At 45.6% G+C, this 21,378-nt stretch overlaps 1 protein-coding gene and 1 long non-coding RNA gene across 5 annotated transcripts in view; one reads left to right on the top strand and one right to left on the bottom strand.

The window, feature by feature from the left end:
• The window catches only part of LOC115092519, an 85,005-nt gene that overhangs the window by 32,482 nt on the left and 31,145 nt on the right, over nt 1–21,378 (top strand). The window contains exon 1 of one of the 3 annotated variants that reach the window (XR_003857015.1): nt 19,031–19,083. The exons of the other annotated variants lie outside the window; for them this stretch is intronic. This is a non-coding gene — a long non-coding RNA (uncharacterized LOC115092519). Of the gene's footprint in view, nt 1–19,030; nt 19,084–21,378 lie in introns of those variants that run through there. 3 annotated transcript variants of the gene reach the window in all.
• Nucleotides 4,745–21,378, bottom strand: part of C5HXorf58 (chromosome 5 CXorf58 homolog) — a 125,999-nt gene continuing 109,365 nt past the window's right edge. For both annotated transcript variants that reach the window (XM_029603413.1, XM_029603414.1), the window contains exon 9: nt 4,745–6,509. In XM_029603413.1, coding sequence (XP_029459273.1) covers nt 6,321–6,509 — 189 coding nt within the window. In that variant the 3' untranslated portion in view covers nt 4,745–6,320. The remainder of the gene's footprint in view (nt 6,510–21,378) is intronic.

Genomic DNA, 21,378 nt, shown 5'->3' with positions numbered 1-21,378 from the left:
TCACCTTTTTTTCCTACAGAAGACCCAGGGAGAACTTTACTTCAATAGCACTGACTGGCACTAGCCGCGTTGCCACTCTTTGATGTTATACTTTCTCTGCTGGAGGTGGTTTGCGCTGGGTCCCTCTCTGCCTAGTGGAACTTTGGGCTCTTTGGACCAGGATATTAGGGGACCCAGTGAATGGCTGCTAACTGTAGTCAGTGTCATTATTCCCCGACTACCAGGAAGAGAGTGGTTCTCTCTGGGACGGTTTATTTTGCTGTTTGATTTCAATTTAAGACTGTTCCGAGATCTGTAATCTTCATTGGGCCTCATATAGTGCCTCAAAATAAGCATATTTTTGGTAATGGTGTGTGGGCATGGATGGGGGGGGGGGGGGAGGGAGGGGCGGGCGCTGTGTCAGTGTGGTCTCTGCCTACCATCCAGGATGGTGGGTCAGGGGAGGGGGTTACATTGGAGTAAAGTGGGGGGTGGTAGGGGGGATGGAGATGTGGGAAGTAGGGGGGAGGGGATGGGATGTGGGGGATTGGGGGGCAGAGATCTCTAGACTTGTTATGGTCTTATTGGAATTGATTGAAGCTGGGTTTTTCTCAAGTATTATTCTGTGTACTGGGGGGGGGGTGGGCCCAGCTGGGAGGTGCACTCCTCTTTCAAAATTAACTTTGCATTTCTACATTCCTCTGGTTTATGATCCTCCTTGCGTAGTCGTAATTTATCCCTTTTCTCCTGGAATGTGGGGGGCATTAATTCACCTATTAAACGGACCAAAATCTTGCAGGCCCTGAATAAAAAAATCGGCTGATCTTGTCTTCTTACAGGAGACGCATCTCACTGCTATCGAACATGACAAACTGAAGCAAAGGTGGGTGGGTGACATATACTATGCACCTGGGACCTCTAAATCAGCAGGGGTCGCTATTTTGATTCGGCAATCCTCACCTATTATGATATTGAAATAAATCAAGGACCCGGCTGGCCGCTACATCATCCTGGAGGGGGAGTATAATCAGGTTCCGATTATTCTCTGTAATGTGTATGCTCCCAATGTGTATTGGGCTTCCTTCTTTCATGAAAAACAGGTCCTACTGTTGCCCTATATTGATGAGATGATAATCATAGGAAGAGACTTCAATGCTGTCAAAGATCCCAAACAAGATAGGGACTCCACGGCAAAAACCCGGGGTGGGTCTAGTAAGGGGATACAATTTTTGGAGACATCTCTCCACCTCATCAATGTCTGGAGGATGCTACACCCTCTCGAGAAGGAATTTATACACATATCTAGAGTGCATGCCTCTCATGCCCGGCTAGATTATTTCTTAATGAGTACCAATAGCTTTTCTAAAGTGGTCGAGGCAGGGATTGATGATGTGGTCATTTCGGACCATGCACCCATATGGTTGGCGCTCTCTATCTCCCTTGGCACTCCAGTACTCTAATTTGGAAATATCTATATTATCTAGCGGAGGACATATCCTTTCAACAGTATTTGAAAGATAGATGGGTTGGTTTTGAATTATCGAATTCTCAACAGCTAAGGCAGTGCTCCGAGGTGAGATTATATCTTATGTAGCTCACAGGAAAAAAACTTTAGATAAACAACTCCTCACGCTGACAGTACAACTGCAACGAGCCAAAAGGGAGTTAATAAAGGGCCCTTCCAAGGTACATAGAGAATGATATCTTTCGTTGCAAACAGCTATTAACACTATCATTTAAACATAGAAATGATGGCAGAAGAAGACCAAACGGCCCATCCAGTCTGCCCAGCAAGCTTCGCCCTTTTTCTTTCACATACTTATCTGTTACTCTTGGCTCTTAGTAACCTTTTGGTTCTATTTCCCTTCCACCCCCACCATTAATGTAGCGAGCAGTGTTGGAGCTGCATCTAATCTAGTTAGGGGTAGTAACCGCAGCAATAAGCAAGCTACACCCATGCTTATTTGTTTACCCAGACTATGTAATTCAGTCCTTGTTGATTGTTGTCTGTATATGGATCCACTTTTCTTCATTCCCGCTGCCGTTGAAGCAGAGAGTTATGCTGGATATGCATTGAAAGTGAAGTATCAGACTTTCTCCCTGCCATTGAAGCAGAGAGCTATGCTGGTTATGCATTGAAAGTGAAGTATCAGGCTTATTTGGTTTGAGGTAGTAACCGCCGTAACAAGCAAGCTACTTCCCGCTTTTTGTGAATGCAAATCCTTTTTTCCACATTTCCTCTTGCCGTTGAAGCTTAGAGCAATGTTGGAGTCGCATTAACCGTGTGTATATTTATTGAATAAGGGTATTATCTCCAGGTAGTAGCCATCATTCCCGCGAGCTACCCACTCTTCATTCACGTCCTCTAGACTTTATGGATCCACAGTATTTATCCCACGCCCCTTTGAAGTCCTTCACAGTTCTGGTCTTCACCACTTCCTCCAGAAGGGCATTCCAGGCATCCACCACCCTCTCTGTGAAGAAATACTTCCTGACATTAGTTCTGAGTCTTCCTCCCTGGAGCTTCAAATCGTGACCCCTGGTTCTGCTGATTTTTTTCCGATGAAAAAGGTTTGTCGTTGTCTTTGGATCACTAAAACCTAAGGAAAACTAAATTATCAGGTAAGTAATTTCTCCATTTGAGTATATGCTAATAAGGGTGGACAACTGGCATACATTACTGGAAAACAAATGCTACAAGAATCTATAGCAGTTAACAAAATGGGAAAAGGCGAAATAATCACCAATCTGGAGCTAATCAATAAATACTTTTTTATTACATTACTACAAATTGTATAAATCAGAGTAGTTATAAAATTCCTAGAAATTCTCAGATTTTTTAAAATTATATATTTATGAAAAATTACAGTAACTGATTACGATGCATTACCTAGGCTTATTTTATTTAAAACAAATTGTGTCATTAAAAGTTCTTACAGGCCATAGGTCCTCTGGGATAGAAGGCTTTATTAAGGACATCCTTTTTCCTTAGTTAAATTATATACTAAGTACTAGAGATGTGTATCGTGTGATCGATCATCTTAACGATCGATTTCGGCTGGGGGGGGGGAGGGAATCAAATCGTTGCGGTTTTGTTTTTTTAAATATCGTATAAATCGTAAATCGGGGAGGGCAGGAAAACCGGCACACTAAAACATCCCTAAAACCCACCCCGACCCTTTAAAATAAATCCCCCACCCTCCCGAACCCCCCCCCCCAAATGTCATAAATTACCTGGGGTCCAGTGGGGGGGTCCCGTTGTGATCTTCCACTCTCGGGCCACGGGTGCGTTGATAGAAAAATGGCGCCGGCGCCATTTTGGTTCCTATCCCCCGACGTCACGAGCGTAGGAGATCACTCCCGGACCCCCGCTGGACCCCCAGGGACTTTTGGCCAGCTTGGGGGGGCCTCCTGACCCCCACAAGACTTGCCAAAAGTCCAGCAGGGGTCCGGGAACGACCTCCTGCACGCGAATCGTGTTGCCGAACGGCCGGCACCATTTTGCCGTACGGCAATATGGCCGGCGCCATTTTGCAAAATGGCGCCGGCCATATGGCCATATTGCCGTACAGCAAAATGGCGCCGGCCGTAAGGCAACACGATTCGAGTGCAGGAGGTCGTTCCCGGACCCCCGCTGGACTTTTGGCAAGTCTTGTGGGGATCAGGAGGCCCCCCCAAGCTGGCCAAAAGTCCCTGGGGGTCCAGCGGGGGTCCGGGAGCGATCTCCTACGCTCGTGACGTCGGGGGATAGGAACCAAAATGGTGCCGGCGCTACCTTTGCCCTGTCATATGACAGGGCAAAGGTAGCACCGGCGCCATTTTTCTATCAACGCACCCGTGGCCCGAGAGTGGAAGATCACAACGGGATCCCCCCACTGGACCCCAGGTAATTTAAGACATTTGGGGGGGGGGTTTCAGGAGGGTGGGGGATTTATTTTAAAGGGTCGGGGTGGGTTTTAGGGATGTTTTAGTGTGCCGGTTTTCCCGCCCTCCCCCTTCCCCCGATTTACGATTTTTGACGATAAATCGGGGGAATTCCTATTAAATATCGACTCTAACGATTTTTGACGATTTAAAATATATCGGACGATATTTTAAATCATCAAAAAACGATTCACATCCCTACTAAGTACCTATCAAGCCAAAGTACCAAGCCAATATCAGATTAATACACAAGCAAGATAAGGACCCTGTCATCTGTCAGAAATACAACCAATATCTTTCTTAAATGGAGACCTAAAAATCTAAACAAAAATAATTTCAAACATTATCCATTTAGATGTAGTATGATTTATTAAAGATAAATTCTCACCACATACTGAAACAACTAAGGATTTAGAGGAGAAATTTCAAAAGATGCGTGTGAAAATAGCATGTGTGTGTGTAAAATAGCACATACGCGAGTATTTACTATTTTAAAACCTGCAACATATGCGCATAAATCAGGGACTGCGAGTAAATTTGCATGTGTAAAAAAGGGGTGGGCCTTCTGGACAGGAGCCATCATTTACGCGCATCATTTTGCATAGGCCCGGCGACGCGCGTATGTCCCGGGCTTGAAAAAAGGGGCAGGGAGTGGGCGGGGCGGGGGCGGGACTGAGGTCTCCGGCACAGCGGTTGTGCCGGGGGATTGCGTGCCGGAAACCTACGCCTGCCCAGAGGCAGGCGCAACTTATTTAACAAAGGTTGGGGGGGGGGTTAGGTAGGGGAAGGGAGGGGAAGGTTGGGGGAGGGGGGGCGGAGGGAATGGGGAAAGCCATAGGGGCTCCCCTAGGGCTCGGCGCGCGCAAGGTGCACAAGTGTGCACCCCCTTGTGCGCGCCGACCCTGGATTTTATAACATGTGCATGGCTGCGTGGCATGTTATAAAATCGGGCGTATATTTGTGCATACCAGGTTGCGCGTAGAAATGTACGCCTGTGCGTACATCTTAAAATCCAGCCCTATGTGACTACAAATGACTGGAAAGGCTGTCCTTCTATTACAAAGGGGATACATCTTAATATGGGTTCATAACCAGTCCCCTTGATTTAGGAAGGAGAATATTGTTCCCTGACACTTCATTTTCAAATTATTCTTTACTAACATTAAAGTCCTTCCAAGGACGGGCTATCCCACCCTCTCTTTTCCTTTTTTCCTATTTCTACTTTCCTACAGTTTCCTACCACCTCCTCCTCTTCCCTCCCCATACCTGGTGATTCTTTCTTTAGCAGCACCACACTGGGTCTCTTTCTTTCCTCTGCTAGCAGAGGGTGGGGGCCTGCCAGCATTACAGCCTCTTCTCAACTGCAGCTCCTAGAACTGCTCTCTTCCTTCCTGCTGTCAAACACGGCAACATAGAGGTGGGGCAAGTTTCAGAGAATGGAGAGCAGAGGAGATCATTTGCCAATCACGGTGACACAGAGGTGGGGAACCTTTCAGGGGGTGGAGAACAAAGACACTCATTTGCATACCGGTGATGCAGGTGCAGGGAAAATGTCTTCTTTATTATAGTTAGATGAGGAGGAGATTCAGTTTTCTGAGGTCCAAGATTACTCTAAATATTCCTTTTCTTTGTAGCAGCAGGACGTACTAGGCATAAAATCCCTGTCCTCTGTCTTGTAGGAGAATATCTTTAGCAGGATATATCACTAAGATATATTTTGAGATTTGAACCCTCTATCTGGTGGCCAGTTTGGTATGGTATCATTGATGCAGATCCAGTACTGCCAATACTTTTTTCAGCTCATGAAATGTATCACAAGGATTCTTACTCTACTTGACTTGACTGAACCTTGGCCTTCTCTCTAACCCTTGGACTCCATGGCTTGAATTTTGGATGAAAACGTTGACTCAAATTTGGATTAAAAATATCCCAAGACCCTTGAAAACAATACCCTCAATGCAGACAGCTTCTTTTGCATGTACTTTCTTTTCAAACTATGTAAAATAGATGGTAGTAAACATCCCTGTTGCTTTGGGGAGTGGCAGATACTCCACTCCAGCATTTCCTATTTCAGGGCACAGTGGAAGAGTCCATTTTTATGATCCTAGCAAGCATGGTGACCCAAAACTAAATTAAAGGCTAAATACTGACTGTTACAAGTAAAATTGTCTATTACTTTCTTAATTTAAAAAAAATCTGTTTGCTCAATTTCTATGTCTGAGTTATGTTAGAAGAAAGCAGTTGAATAGAGGATACCAATGGAGGATACATACATCAACTAATAAACAAGTCTATGCTCTAAATGAGAATTAACTGTAAATTTGAAAATTGGTTTGACTATTTCTCTAGCACTCAGCAGTGATATTGCATTTGAAAGCAGCTTTTCAAGCGAATTATAAAAAACATAAATAAATAAATCAGGGTGACAAAATTCCATTCTCCTCCAAGGTTAACTCTTGAGACCAGGTATACAATTTCTCTGCCTCCTGCTCCCACTCTTCATCGGACAGAGATACTTTGGCCTTCACGTCTTCCATCCACGAGGTAAACTTATCATTTTCTTCAGTCAAATGGCTTTCACTGGTACAGTACAGAGTTTCCCGTTCCTGCAGCCGAACAAAAACAGTGCAAGGAATAAAGGCTACGAGACTCATTAACTGAACTTTACTAATAACAGGCAATTGTTTTTTAAGCATATCAAAAACATTCAGAAGCATTGCATAATATGTAATATGCATATATGAACAAAATCAGTGTGCATTGATTTTTGTCGTAAACCCCAAGAGATTCATTTCTTAAGAAAAAGAAAAATGTCTTTCCATGTTCTACAGCCAGGAGGAGATGCAGCAAGAGAGAGGAAGGGTGAAGTGCATCAGAAAGAATGGCAATGTAGTTCAGGACCTAAAAAACATAGGTTATGTTAACATCAAATTTTGTGCAGGTGCAATGTTAGCATGCTTCCTGTTCCAGCAGACACAAGGTTCAGATAAAATGTAAAATGTTCTACAAATAAACAAAATTAAAAAATGTTATATATTGCAGCTCTTGAATGTCATTGTGTGGGCTCGCAAAGCATCACTCACACCATTATCCTCAACAAAACATTCCATAACTGCTGAATATGCTGGTCTCTGACCACTCTTCTTGGGACAAACCTAGCGAGTCAGGATATCTGCAATGAATATGTATGAGGACAGATTTGCATACACTGGGTGTCCAATGTTTGCAGATCTATCTCAAGTACATTCATTGTGGATAGCTTGAAAACCAGACTGGCTAGGAGTGTCCCGAGGAATGGGTTGAGAATCTCTGTGCCACACAGCTCTGTGGGGTGGGGCTGGGGAATCACTTGCTCCTAGTTGTCTCTTGAAATATTCTCTGTAAAAAAAAAAAAAAATTGTTGCACAGGTTGCCAAAAGGGCTAGCTGTGAAAATGGCACCCACATGGTTATTCTAATAAAGAAAATTTCTCTTACTCCTCTGCTTCTTCACAGATATAAAAAACTTTCAACAATTTTTTGCAGGTTTCCATTTATTTAACCTAATTAATATCACTTCAGAGGTATTCAGTGTTTTTTTTTAAAGCTGTAATTATATTTTTAATTTATTTCTTAAATACCAATTTATGCCTCCATGGCAGACCGTGTGGAGGGGTCAGGGTTTGATCACTGGGTCAGGTCTTCTGCTCCCTATACTACCTGGGGGCTAGGAATGCGGTGGAGGCCATGTTCACAGCTCCAGGGCATGGGGAGTGAAGGGGGAGTACCAGGTCATTGCATGACAGTAGCATTTAGGGCCCAGGATTGCAGGGTTCCAAAAGAAGCCCTGGTGCGTGGTCCCCAGCTGAGGACTGGCACTGCAAAGGCCGGGCTACATAAGTTGGGAGGGGATATAGGGAGGATAAAAAAAATCCCTGCAAATGTTGCAGTTGCTCAACAGAGGGTAGCTTTCATTGAGCTGGAAGCCCAAAGGAGCAGGAGGAAACCACTGGATAAAAAAAAGAGTGGAAGAAAACAATTAACTTTATTTCTGTAAGCCTTTTTCATTACATTTCAAGCAAAAAAAGACACAAAAATAAATGTTACATTTTTGTACTTTTTTGTCATTTGAGTGATTTCTATCAGCCTAAATCAAGGGTATCCAAGGGACCCTTACCTGGTTTCAAAAGCACCACACCAGATGTTTGTCTCCAGATTCTGTACAAGAAGAGCGTGAATATCCAGAATCTGGAGATAAACACTTGTTGTGGTACATCTGGAACCGGGTAACGACCTGTTGGATCTAAAGAGCTTTTGGTTAGTTGCTTTGCTTTGCCACCATTACAAATTTTGGGGTAGATTTTATAAATGTACGCCCGCGCGTACTTTTGTTCGCATACCAGGCGCAAACAAAAGTACGCCGGATTTTATAAGATACGTGCATAGCCGCACGTATCTTATAAAATCCGGGGTCGGCGCACGCAAGGGGTGCACATTTGTGCACCTTGCGCGCGCTGAGCCCTGCGCGCACTGCCCGTTCCCTACCTAACCCACTGCCCCAGCCGTATCTACACCCCCTACCTTTATCGTGAAAGTTCGCCTGCGCCGATCGGTCACCACCACGCAATTCCCCGGCCCGGGAGCGATTTCGGAGGCCTCGGCCACGCCTCTGAAACGCCCCCGACACGCCCCCCTAGCAAAGCCCCGGGACTTATGTGCGTCCCAGGGCTTGCGCGCGCGCCGCCGAGCCTATGCAAAATAGGCTCGGCGCGCGCAGGGGGGTTTTGAAAGGGTTACGTGCATAACTTATGCGCGTAACCCTTTTAAAATCTACCCCTTTATGAATAGCTTTCACCCATTTTGGAAAAAATATCTCCTTTACAGACAAGCCAGCTTTTGGTCAGCAAGTCATATATAGGCCAAATGCTGAATTTCATCCAGCAACATTGAAGATGGATTTGAGAAAAGCAAGTTTGCTTACTGTAAACGGTGTTTCCGTAGATAGCACGATGAATTAGCCATGCTGTATGGGAAGCGTAGCGATCCCGAGTAGGCGGAGTTTCCTCAGCTGAGCACAGAGTTTTTGACTCTGTGCGTCTGCGTGGTCGTGTTCCCGCGTGGTTCCCTCACCTCTTCAGTTTCTTTGTAGCCAAGCGAGAGGTAAGTTAGGAAGATATGCATGTCTACTTGTGACTGTCTAGGGAGGAGGGAGGGAACGCATGGCTAATTCATCCTGCTATCTACGGAAACACCGTTTACGGTAAGCAAACTTGCTTTTTCCCGTCGATAGTAGGGCTGAATTAGCCATGCTGTATGGGAGTCCCAAGCTCCTGGGTTGTGTCCATGTATATTCATTCTTTGGAAGTTTGGACATCAACCCCTGAAGTGGTAGACAGTCTCATATCCTTTTGAGTGATGATAAGACTGCTGTGCCTAGTGCTGCATCAGAGGTCGTTTGTTGTTGGAGGAAATAATACGATGTGAAGGTATGAATGGACGATCATGTTGCCGCTTTCCAGATATCAATTAAGGGAACTTTGTTCATGTGGGCAACCGATGCTGCAGTGGCGCGGATTTGGTGCGCCTGAGGCTTTGTGAATAGTTTAATGGAACATTTATTGTAGCAAAAAAGTATGCATTGCAATAATCAACTGGCTATGGTCCTTTTTGAAACTGGTTGTCCAGGATCATTCGGGTTAAAAGAAAGGAACAGTTGAGAAGGCCTCGAAGTTGATTGATTCCGTTTCTTATAGTAAGCTAACGCTCTTTTACAGTCCAACGTGTGCAAAAGCTTTTCACGTTCGTTAGTAGGCGGTTTTGGCATAAAAATAGTTATAGTTTGATTAAGATGAAAAAATGTTACCATCTTAGGTAGAAAAGAAGGGTGAGGATGAAGGGTCACCTTGTCATGGTAGAATTCTAGATAAGGGGAGTAGTGAACCAAGGCTTGTAGTTCGCTGACTCTCCTTGCAGAAGTTATGGCAATGAGAAAAATTGTCTTCCATGTCATATATTTGATGTGGCTAGAGTCTAATGGTTCAAAGGGTGGAAGCATTAGTTGTTCCAGTACAACATTTAAATCCCATGGAACTGGAGGTTTAGTCACCGGTGGGCGAAGTCGTATCATTCCCTTCATGAATCTGGAAATTAACTGGTGGTTAGAAATTGGGAGATTATTAAAAGGTTCGTGAAAGGCTGCTATAGCACTGATATGAACTCGTACCGAAGTGGTGGCTAATCCTGCTTCGTAAAGTGTGTGCAAGTATTGCAGTAGTTGGGTGGCAGTGGACGAAAAGGGGTTTATATTTTTTGGACTACACCAGTTCAAGTACCGCTGCCATTTTCCCTTGTAATTATGTCTGGTTGAAGGTTTTCGTGAAGCAATGAGAATATCCTCCAGTTGAGAAGATAAACCTAAGGGAGTCAGTATTTGCCTTTCAATCTCCACGCTGTGAGATGAAGGGATTGATTCATGGGGTGAAGTAGGGAGCCCCCCTCCTGTGTCAGAAGATGTGGAAGATTTTGTAGTGTTATTGGTGGATGAATGGAAAGTCTTATGAGGTACGCATACCAAGGCTGTCTCGGCCATGCCGGGGCTATTAAAATCATGTCTGACACATCCTGGATGCATTTCTGAATCGTTCGAGGTATGAGTGGAATGGGAGGGTAGGCATATATCAAGCTTGGTGTCCATGGAATCAGAAAGGCATCGGGAGCAAGCCTTTGATTGCTGGGATAAATTGAGCAAAGAGATCTATTATGGGAAACCCCCACTGTTTGAAGATGTTTTCTGCCACCTCTGGATTTAAAGTCCATTCGTGCAGATGGAATATCCAACTGAGACTATCTGCTGTTACATTGTCCAGACCTGGAAGATAAGTTGCTTGAATTGATACATGGGCTTTTATTGTCCAATGTAGAATTTGTGTTGGTTCCTGACATAGAGTCCAGAAACCGGACCCTCCTTCCTTGTTTATGTAAAACATGGCTACCTGGTTGTCGGTATATACCATGAGGCTTGATCCCCTTATCTGAGCCGAGAAAGTTTGAAGTGCCATCCAAATGGCTCTTAGTTCTAAGAGATTGATCTGGTATGTAGATTCCTGAGGGGTCCACAGACCTTGAGTTTTTAGGTCGCCTAGATGGGCTCCCCAACCCTTGTTGGAGGCATCCGTGGTCAGAGTGATCTGATGAGGAGGTAAATGGAATGGGGCTCCCGAGGAAAGATTTTTGAGAAGGAGCCACCATCGAATGTCCTCCTTCATTGCGTTTGTAATTTGAATTCTGGAGCTGAGTGGCTGTATGAATTGAGACCACTGAGTCTTTAAACCCCATTGTAAGCGGCGCATGTGAAGTCTGGTGTGAGGAACCACATAGATAGCTGCTGCCATAAGACCCAGAAGTTGTAGAACTTGGCGTGCTGATGCCCGGTTTCTGTAAAGAAGGCTGTGGGCCAATGATTGTAGATTCTGCATCCTGTCTTGAGGGAGGTATGCTCTCTGTTCCACCGTATTTATGAGAGTGCCTATGAACTGAAGTAGTTGAGTAGGTTGTAGGTGAGACTTCTTAAAATTGATAAGAAATCCCAACTGCTGAAGGCATTCGATCGTGCGTAATATATGATCTCTCAGTGTAAACTGATCCGATGCTACTATTAACCAGTTGTCCAGATAAGGAAAAATTTGGATCGAAAGTTTCCTTAGGTGAGCCACCACCACTGCTAGACATTTGGTGAATATTCTTGGGGCTGAAGATAGACCAAATGGGAGAACCTTGTATTGGTAATGTATATTCTGAACCTGGAAACACAGGTAATGCCAAGAAGACGGGTGAATTGGTATATGGGAATATGTATCCTTCAGGTCGATGGAACATAGCCAATCGTTGGGCTGATTCAGCGGTAGAATAGTTTTGAGAAAAGTCATTTTGAATTTCTCTCTCTGTATGTGTTTGTTGAGTTGACGTAGATCCAGTATGGGCTGTAGACCTCCTGACTTCTTTGGAATAAGGAAGTATCGGGAATAAAAACCCTGATGATGTTGTTGAAGAGGGAGGATTTGTATAGATTGTTGAATTTGTAGGTTGTTCAATTCCGCTGTGAGGAATGTGGAGTGGGATTGTATCATCCTCTTCGGAGGAATATGAGGGAGAGAAGGAGTGGATTGAAAGTTTAGAGGGTAACCGTTTTTTATAATATTTAGTACCCACTGGTCTGATGTGATGGATTCCCAATTGTGGAGAAAAAATTGAAGGCGTCCTCCTTTGAATACTGGAAGTGGTGGTGGCTGTATTAATTTCAAAAAGAGGAATCTGGTTTTTGTTGAGGGGCCGGCGTTTGTTTTGACTGACAGGTGGAGATGTGTTCCTCGGTGGGACATATGGTTGAGGTCTGTACTGGGAATATGGTCTATTGTATGGTCTCGAATAATACCGACGATGGTAAGGATAAAATCGATGTTGAGATTTGTGAGACTCTGCAGGTGTTGTAAGAGAAAGTACAGCTGCACTTTGTTCCTTCAAATGGGAGACTGTGTCACCAAATTTATCACCAAAGAGATTGACTCCTGTGCATGGAATATCTGCGAGTTTCTCATGGACATCAGGGTGAATTGCGCTGGCTCTGAGCCAAGCGATCCGTCTGGCCACTATAGGCAAAGCGGACGCTCTTGCCGAACATTCAAATGACTCGTAAATGGATCTTAGTAAACGTCTGAGACCTTCTTCAATGTCCAAGAAAGACTGTGGAAGTGTGTTGTTCTCTAACAAACAGAGTGTATGCAGCTTTTGGAGTGATTCAAAAAGGTACTGCGTAGTGTAGAACTGATGATGTTGTATTCTGTTTGTAAGCATGGAGGAGTGGTACACCTTTTTTCCAAAATCATCCAGACATTTATTCTCTTGGCCCGGTGGTGTGTTCGAATGTAACTTAGTACGCTTAGCTTTGGTTAAGGCTGATTCGACTACAATAGATTGATGGGGAAGTTGTACAGACTCATAAATTGTTGAATTTCGCATCTTGTACTTAATATCAATTTTTCTTGAAGTAGCTGTTGTTGAGAATGGAGTTTTCCAAATTTTGAATAGAAAATTTTCCAACACAGAGTGTGGAGGTAAAGCAGTGGGTTCAGGAGGAGGTTCAAATATTTTTAAGATGCCTAGCATCTCAGCCCTGGGATCAAGTACTCTTCCGGTTTCTACTTGGAGAAGACTGCCTACATTCTCAATGAATTTTGCATAAGTTAAGTCCTCCGGAGGAGAATAAGGCTCAGGTAAGCCTTCCAGAGGATCAGATGACATTCCCGTTGAAGAATCAAGAGAGTGAACTGATTCTGGAGAACCCGGGCTAAGTGGTTGAGATGGTGTATGTTCCTTATTTGGCTCCAAAGATTCAACATGTGGAGGCAAAATAGGAGAACCATCAGGGGAATCCTGTGGTGGTATTTGCTGAGTTTTTTCTAATTCTTGGAAGAAAGAGCTGAGAATATCTGAGATTTTCATCATAGTAGATGCCACCAGAGTACCTTGTGGAGGAATATGTAATCTTTGCTTTGGGGCTTTTGTTGGAATTGCCGCAAGCAAAATGTCCTCAGGCGATATTCCTTTTTGTTGGTCCTGAGGAGGAATAATTGGAGAGGGACGAATACATTTTGATAACGCGATTTGCAAGGTAGGACAGTGTCTCTTATCTCTAGATTCGGATGAGAGACTGGCCAAAGAACTTTCACTGAGTGGTGTGCGACCTGATAATGGTGAATCAGATGCAGATAGACCTTCAACATCCACGTCAGAAGTTATAGTGGAGATTTTTTATGAACCTCTAGAGTGCCGTCTCCTTGCTGAACTTTCTTTTGTCATCTGCTTCGAAGAACCTGTATGGTGCAATTTACGGTGATGTTTGTCCGATCTATTGTGATCTGGTGACTGCACCTGCATCCTTTTTGCACCATGCACCTTAGGAGCGTCATGCAATGCTTTGTGCACCGTAGATGCGCTGTGTGGTTGGCCATGCACCGTAGATGATCTGTGCGCCATAGGGTGCATTGAGGATGCGCCGTATAATTTGAATGCACTGTGCGTCGTTCATTTTTGTAGCATTGTACTTCCTTTTCAACGACGCTGATGGCGCAGGTTCTGACGACTCACTCCCCGGTTCCTTATGCCGAAGTACCTCTGCTGGATCCCGGCTTTAGTATGAGGCCTTGAGGGTGTGTGAGATCCTGGCCTGGTACTTGGAATGGCTCTTCCCAGTCCTGCTGGTCCCAGCGAGGACGCCCGCTTTGGATGGGCTTTACCAGACTTCGCCGTCCCGGCGAAGAATGTACCGAGGATGGTGGGGCCGAAGTGCCCATGCGTAACCTCTCCATTCTTGCTGCCCGGTGCCGCTGGGCTCGCAGAGACATACTTCCGCAGTCCCGACACGACTTTTGGTTTTGGTCCGGGCCTAAACAGATGTAGCAATAATTATGTCCATCCATGATGGACATAATTTTGCCACACTGACAATATTTAAACCCAAAGGGCTTCGGAGCCATCTGGGAAGAGATCTTGAGAAAGAAAACGCAAAAAATTCGACGAAAAAAATAATTTCCAGTCAGGAAAAAGCTAGAGGAAAAACGGCTCACGAAAAAAAAGAAACTGAAGAGTTGAGGAAACCGTGCAGGAACACGACCGCGCAGCCACACAGAGTCAAAAACTCTGTGCTCAGCTGAGGAAACTCCGCCTACTCGGGATCGCAACGCTTCCCATACAGCATGGCTAATTCAGCCCTGCTATTGACGGGAAAATACCAAACCACTGGTGTCATTCTGATCAACCTCCCAGTGGCATATGACACTTCCACCCATGGAATGCAGCTTTGAAAATTTATGACATAACATAGTCCATATGATCCAAATATTTACTGAAAAACACCATTCATTGTTGAAGGAAAATAAGGTGGCTGGTACCTACAATAGAATGGCCTATCACAATGAAATGTATTAGCACCACTCTTTTTTAATATCTATATGAATGACCAATTTATCTGAACACACGCAGCTTTATATACACTGATGACTTAGCAATAGAAGCACAATGAAGAGACTTCGCCCAGATCAGATTCAGCCTGACAGTTGCACTACCTAGGTTGATTGACATTTATTTATTTAAAATATTTATTCTCTGCTTATAACAAGCCATAAGAAAATGCCATACTGGGTCAGACCAAGGGTCCATCAAGCCCAGCATCCTGTCTCCAACGGTGGCCAATCCAGGCCATAATAACCTGGCAAGTACCTAAAAACTAAGTCTATCCCATGTTACTGTTGCTAGTAATAGCAGTGGCTATTTTCTAAGTCAACTTAATTAATAGCAGGTAATGGACTTCTCCTCCAAGAACTTATCCAATCATTTTTTAAACCCAGCTACACTAACTGAACTAACCACATCCCCTGGCAAAAAATTCCAGAGTTTAATTGTGTGTTGAGTGAAAAATAACTTTCTCCGATTAGTTTTAAATGTGCCACATGCTAACTTCATGGAGTGCCCCCGTGCTAAGCGGATTACAATAAAACAAATATAATTGCAAGATACAATTTAAAACAAACAATAAAACAACTTCAACCAAATGTCAGCCTCTTCCACCTATGCAATCATGATGCAAACAAAGAAGTAAACATCAACTGGAATGACGTATATTTGATTCACTGCCCTGCACAAATCTAGTATACTTCACTACAACCTTGGACCTCACAGTTTCCTTCCACAGAGAAACAATAAGAAGGTTAATGCCCAAAATGGTATCCTCCATAACCTTGCAAACACAAAATGGGGAATACACTCACTGATAATCCGAACTCCAGTGCTTAGTACACCTACCTGCCATGAGAATGCTATGCCCATGCAACAAACAATCAAACTGTGCTGAATCACAGCTGTAGAATTATTATAAGCTGTTTTATATCAACTAATCCCAAAGGTTGTATATCCTTGCTGGGATAGTCTCATTTGACATCCGAAGAATAGTGACCAAACAGAAGACACTAGTATCCTCTGTACAGTCACACTGCAGCCAGAAAACACCTGAAGTCACGCAGGAACATCCTCATGACAACAGATGTACTTATGCGGCCTGTAGAACGGTCTCCGTGGCCCTGGCTGGGAGGACCTCTTAGAAGATGACAGTGAAGCAGAGGCACCGGCTGACAACTGCTGGAGGGTCTCATGGTGGTCCTTCAGCTGTGCGACCACCTCCTTGACCTTTTACCAAACAGGTTATCTCTGGTGCAAGGCAAGTCAGCCAGTCAGTCCTGTACCTCTGGACAGAGGTTGGAAGCATGGAGCCAGGCAAGATGCCATACAGAAACACCGGTCATTGCGACTCAGCCCTCTGTTTCAAAAACATCATATGTAGCACGGACTTCGTGCTTCCCACACTCCAGGCCCTGCTGGATGAGTGCCATAAAGGCATCCTGAGGTTGTTGCACTAGACCATCCACAATTTCTTGGAGGATGCTGAGACTGGGCAATCCCCTTTTTCCCCCACAAGCCTTGGGGAGGAGTGGTCACCAAGGGAACAAGGACGAACAGTTCCTTTCAGTCCTTAGGCATCAATGATCACGATGCCGGAGTGGAGTGTTCGGATTTAACAGAACCAAAAACCATCTCCATCTTATCCAACCTGGCCCAATGGCCCTTTGGGGTCATCTGAGCGCACAATTCGCAGCCCCATACATCGTGCGATGCCCCCAAGCAGAGGATGCACATATCATGTGGATCTGTCAGGGACATAGTCCTAGGGCACTGGGGGCAATGACGGAAGCCCAAGGCTACAATAAGGTTCAATGGGGACCGCAAAGGCACAACAACCGGCGGCATGGGAGAAGAATGAAAAAATACTCACCGAGAAGGGGAACCGAAGAGAGACACAGCACGGGAGAACAAAAGCGAAAAATCTCACTTTTTAAATGTTTTCCCAAAAAAAGGAGCACGAGCTCCACCTCCACGAGACAGTAGCTCCGCGGAAAAGAAAGGACAGAAGAAAGACCCCCCACATGGATGCATGGATAGTAGCATGCTGGGCATGCTCAGTATACCAGTCAAAGTTTATAGAAACTTTGACATATGTTTTCCATGCTGGGCTCCATCGGATGATGTCACCCACATGTGAGGACTACCATCCTGCTTGTCCTAGGAGAACACAATAATAATACTTTAAATAAGTGAATTTTATCACATCTTCAAAGATCCTTGCTCTTTTCTGTCTTCTCCCTTAACACATACACAGCCTAGACCAGGAGTTCTTTAGATCAGTGATTCTCAACTAGTGTGTCGTGTGCTACCTGCAGCTGGCAGGGCTGCAGACTGGAGCTGCTGACCACTGCCGGAAACCAGGCCGACGGGGCCAAAGAAACAAAGATCAGTGCTGCTGGCCACCACCGGAGACCAAGGCCAACACGGCCAAGGACCCAAAGATCAGCGCTGCTGATCTGCTGCTGGAGACCAGGCCGGCGAGGCTGAAGAAACGAAGACTGGCACTGCTGGATGCCACCAGAGACCAGGCCGGTGGGCCGAAGATCGGAGCTACTGGCTGATGCTGCCCGAGACCAGGCTGGCGGGGCTGAAGACAAGCTATTCAGCTGGGGACCAGTATGTGTGTGCGTGTGTTTGTATGTGAGACAGGGAGGGTGCTTCTGTGTGCGGGTGGTGTGTATGTGAGTCAGGGAGGGTGCTTGTGTGTGTCAATGTGAATGAGGGAGGGTGCTTCTGTGAGTGCGAGAGAGAGATGGCGCATGTTTTTGACTGGCTGAGGCTGTGAGAGAGAGAGGGGCACGTGTGTGACTGAGCCTGTTTGTAAGTGAGAGGCATGCACCAGTAATATGAAACTTACCTCGTTCTTCAATATATTTTATTAAAACTGATTGGTAATATAAATAAAAATAAGATAGTTCAATTGAACACATTTTTAGTGGGTGAGAGCACGGAATTTTGGGAGTACATTTATTTGGATTTCTCATCACAAGCGGAGAGAGATATTGATCATTAGTGTAAGTGAGATAGAACATGTGTGTGATTGAGAGGTTGTGAGTAAGTGAAACAGAGAGAGCATGTGTGTGTGACTGAAAGCCTGTGTGTAACTAAGAGAGAGAGAGCATTGTGTGATTGAGAGAGTCTGGTCAGAGAGATGACGTGTATGTGTGAGAAAGACTGATCAGGAAGATGACTGATATGTGTGTGTTTGTGTGTGTCTGAGAGAGAGAGAGAGACTGGTCGGGGAGATGATTGGTGTGTGAGAGACAGAAACTGGTCCTGAGGGTGTGACTGGTGTGTGTATGTTTGAGAGAGAGAAGAGACTGGTTGGGATCCCTAAGGAAGAGGACTGTGAGGACAGATTCAGCAACTACTGCTGCTTCTGGTGTGGCCTCCAAGGGAAAGGAGAAGGAGAACTCCTGGAGAGTGTAAGTAAAGGTGGCTTTTTAAGTTCATTTTTCCTAAATGACTGCCATTTTAATTATTGGGTATTATGTGATGTGTCTGCTGTTTTGAAATATTTTATTGGTGTTTGAAGAATTTTTAATAATTTTAAAGAGTTTGTAATTGTTAGATGTTGTTCTGTTCATCAGCTGTTTTGAAACATTTATTCATATACTTTTACAATTATTTCTGTTTGAGAATCAATCTATAACAGCTTGGCTTTTTCTGTTTTCCTAATTGGAAGAGTATTAGTGTTTAGGGCCTGGTTTAATATTTGTAGTGTTGCCTTTTTATAGGTAGGGTTGTTCCTGTTGCGTCTGTCGCTGCTCGACACCCTCACTCAGCCCTCTTTATCTCTGTGGCGACTCCCTCCAGGTCTGATGGATGGCTGGCTGCCGCGGCGTCTCCATGCCGCCTCCCTCCGGCATACCCAGACTGGCTTGACGCTGCAACTCCGTCATCTTGTCCTGATGCCTAGGGCATGAACCTCAGGGGCATCCCCCTGAGATGATGTCATCTGCTTCCAATATTTAAAGGTCTTTGAAAACGCTAACAAACTGAGTTAGCAAGGATTAATCCAAGCTACTCTGCCTCCTCTGACTTATCAGAGGTACCTGCTCCTCAGGGGTCTCACTCTTTTCTTTATTTTCAGATTACAGATAGGAACCGGTACTCGCTCCTCGAGGGCCCATTTTCCTGGACACTCTGAAGATTTTCTACTGCCTGGAAGCTATCACCGCTACAAACAATTGTGAGTTACCATCGCTCTCTCAGAGCTTTCCCTGGAACCAGGTACTCGCTCCTCGAGGGCCTAATCCTTTCCAGCTTCTGAGTTTCCTTGAGACCTTACGTGAGTTTTGTCATCTAATTCTGTTCATGAACTCTGCCTACTCACTTTCTACAGTTTCTCAACAGCTCAGCCATCCTGGGATCGTTGTTCCAGTGCCTGAGGGACTACAGCCCTGCCGGACATATCAGCTCACTACTGCCACCTCTGGTGGTTTCTAGTAAACTGTTTAATAAAAGAACGCCTCTCGGGGTATCATCCCGAGGGCGTAGTCATCTGCCATCGGCCCAGGGATCCACCCACAACTATATCAGATTCATTACAGATTGCTACTCCTTAGCAAGATGATATCTGAGACACTACAAGATTGCTGACTCCTCCCTCTCCAGGAGCCCGCTACATAGAGCTTTCTCTATAGATTGCTCCTCCCATCAAGCATCAGATTTACAACAGATTGCTAACTCCCTAGCAAATCCAGAACAGATTGCTAACTCCCTAGCAAATTCAGAACAGTTCCATTTGAGGGCATGCCATAATGTAGGTATAACTTTGTGCGGATTAGTTTTTGTATATTATTGCAGATCCTAGTACTATGTTAGGTACTATATTTCTGTTTACATTTCTTCAGTTTTGTACCTCATGCAGAGTGGCTTTTTTTGGGTTTCTATTCCAGTTTCTGTCTCCATATTTGTAATTTGTGGTCTTTCTGTACTTGGTGAAGGTCAATCTTGTATGTATGACTAAGATGAGGTATTTAACTAGCATGTAGGCTAGTAAAATTGTTACTTAACGGCCTCGAAAGGCCTTGTATTCTGTTACGTGACGGGGTGTTTTCATGTGCCAATGGGCCTCGGCCCGACCCCAGATGGATCCAGGACCGAACCGAAGGTTGACGGCGTGTTCCACCAGGACTGACGGTCTTACCCTCTGCCAGGCCTGCAAGCTCCCAAGGCCAACAACAGGATGATGTTGGAAAGTGAATGGTCCTCCGACCATTCCGAGCCCTTTTGGACATGCCGCTTGGATCGGCATGGAGCAGCAGGCCTGGCCTGAGGTCGAGGGCAGATGGGCCTTGACACGTAAACATGACAGCAGGATCGATGCAACGGCATCCGGACGAGGACTTGACACCAAGGCTGATGCAGACGGCATCAGAGACGAAGGCTGGCACTAGACAAGACCCCAAGGTAGCTGAAGACATGACACCAGGGTCGATGCGAGGGCATCGCGGACGAAGACATGACACCAAGGCTGATGCGAAGACATCACGGACCAATGGTCGATGCGATGGCATCCCGGACCAGGGTCGATGTGATGACATCAGGAACAAGACATGATACCAAGAGTGATGCAACGGCTGACGAACTGACGAAGTCCAGACGAGATGAGAAGCTGGGCGGAAGGACATTGGCACTGTCTCTCAGGGCGCCTTACTCAGTTCACCCACGGAACTGAGTCGCATACCACCCTGTCCCACTGCGCGCCCTACACAGCACGAAGAGGCTGGTCACGGACCACGCTGAGAACGGGATGAGCGCAGGGAAGAATCCAGTCGAATCGGAACTCCAACGATGGAGCCGATGTCGTCCGAAGCTCCACCAACGGCTGGCAGGACATGACGGCTCAGGAGCACAGGACACCAGTCCACCTGTAGGCTAGTCCATGCTCGGGCAAGACATCATCCTACAGGACCAGAAGGCTCAGAAGCGCTGAAGACGAAGACACAGGAGCAGGACATCGAGGAACCAGGAACAACAGGAAGCAGAAGACCAAGACGAAACACCAACACACCTGGACGGGGACCTCAGGCACGAAGACATAACTTGACATGGTGTGACAACAAGAACTCCATGGAGAAGATGAAGAAAACCTGATGGAGCTCTGGCAGGCAGAAGCCTCCAGAGTGAAGCAACTCCGATGCAAGGCAAAGACTGATTGACGGGGCAGCCCTTTTATAGGGCTGGTACAGGAAGTCCCATTAAAGGTGGGGCCAGCACACTTCCTGTGTCTGGCCCTTTAAATGTAGCAGAGAGGCGCGCGCCGGCGCCTAAGGGGAAGCAGGAGCTTGTGCAGGATCACGGACAGCAGCCTGCACCGATGTCGACATAAAGGGAGGCAGGGCTGAGCCTGGATGCAGGCCCTGACGTCGGCAGCGGCTCCTGCCGCTGCAGGAAGCCCCGAGGGTGGCTTCAGCCATCAGGAGAGTCTGGGGATGCGGCCTTCGCGCCGCGAAGATCAATTGACGCCGGCGGCGGCTTC

Source organism: Rhinatrema bivittatum, chromosome 5, assembly GCF_901001135.1.
Source record: "Rhinatrema bivittatum chromosome 5, aRhiBiv1.1, whole genome shotgun sequence".
In the NCBI taxonomy this organism is placed as follows: Eukaryota; Metazoa; Chordata; class Amphibia; order Gymnophiona; family Rhinatrematidae; genus Rhinatrema; species Rhinatrema bivittatum.
Note: the sequence above shows the minus strand (reverse complement) of the source record. Positions and strands in the feature narration are given on the sequence as shown.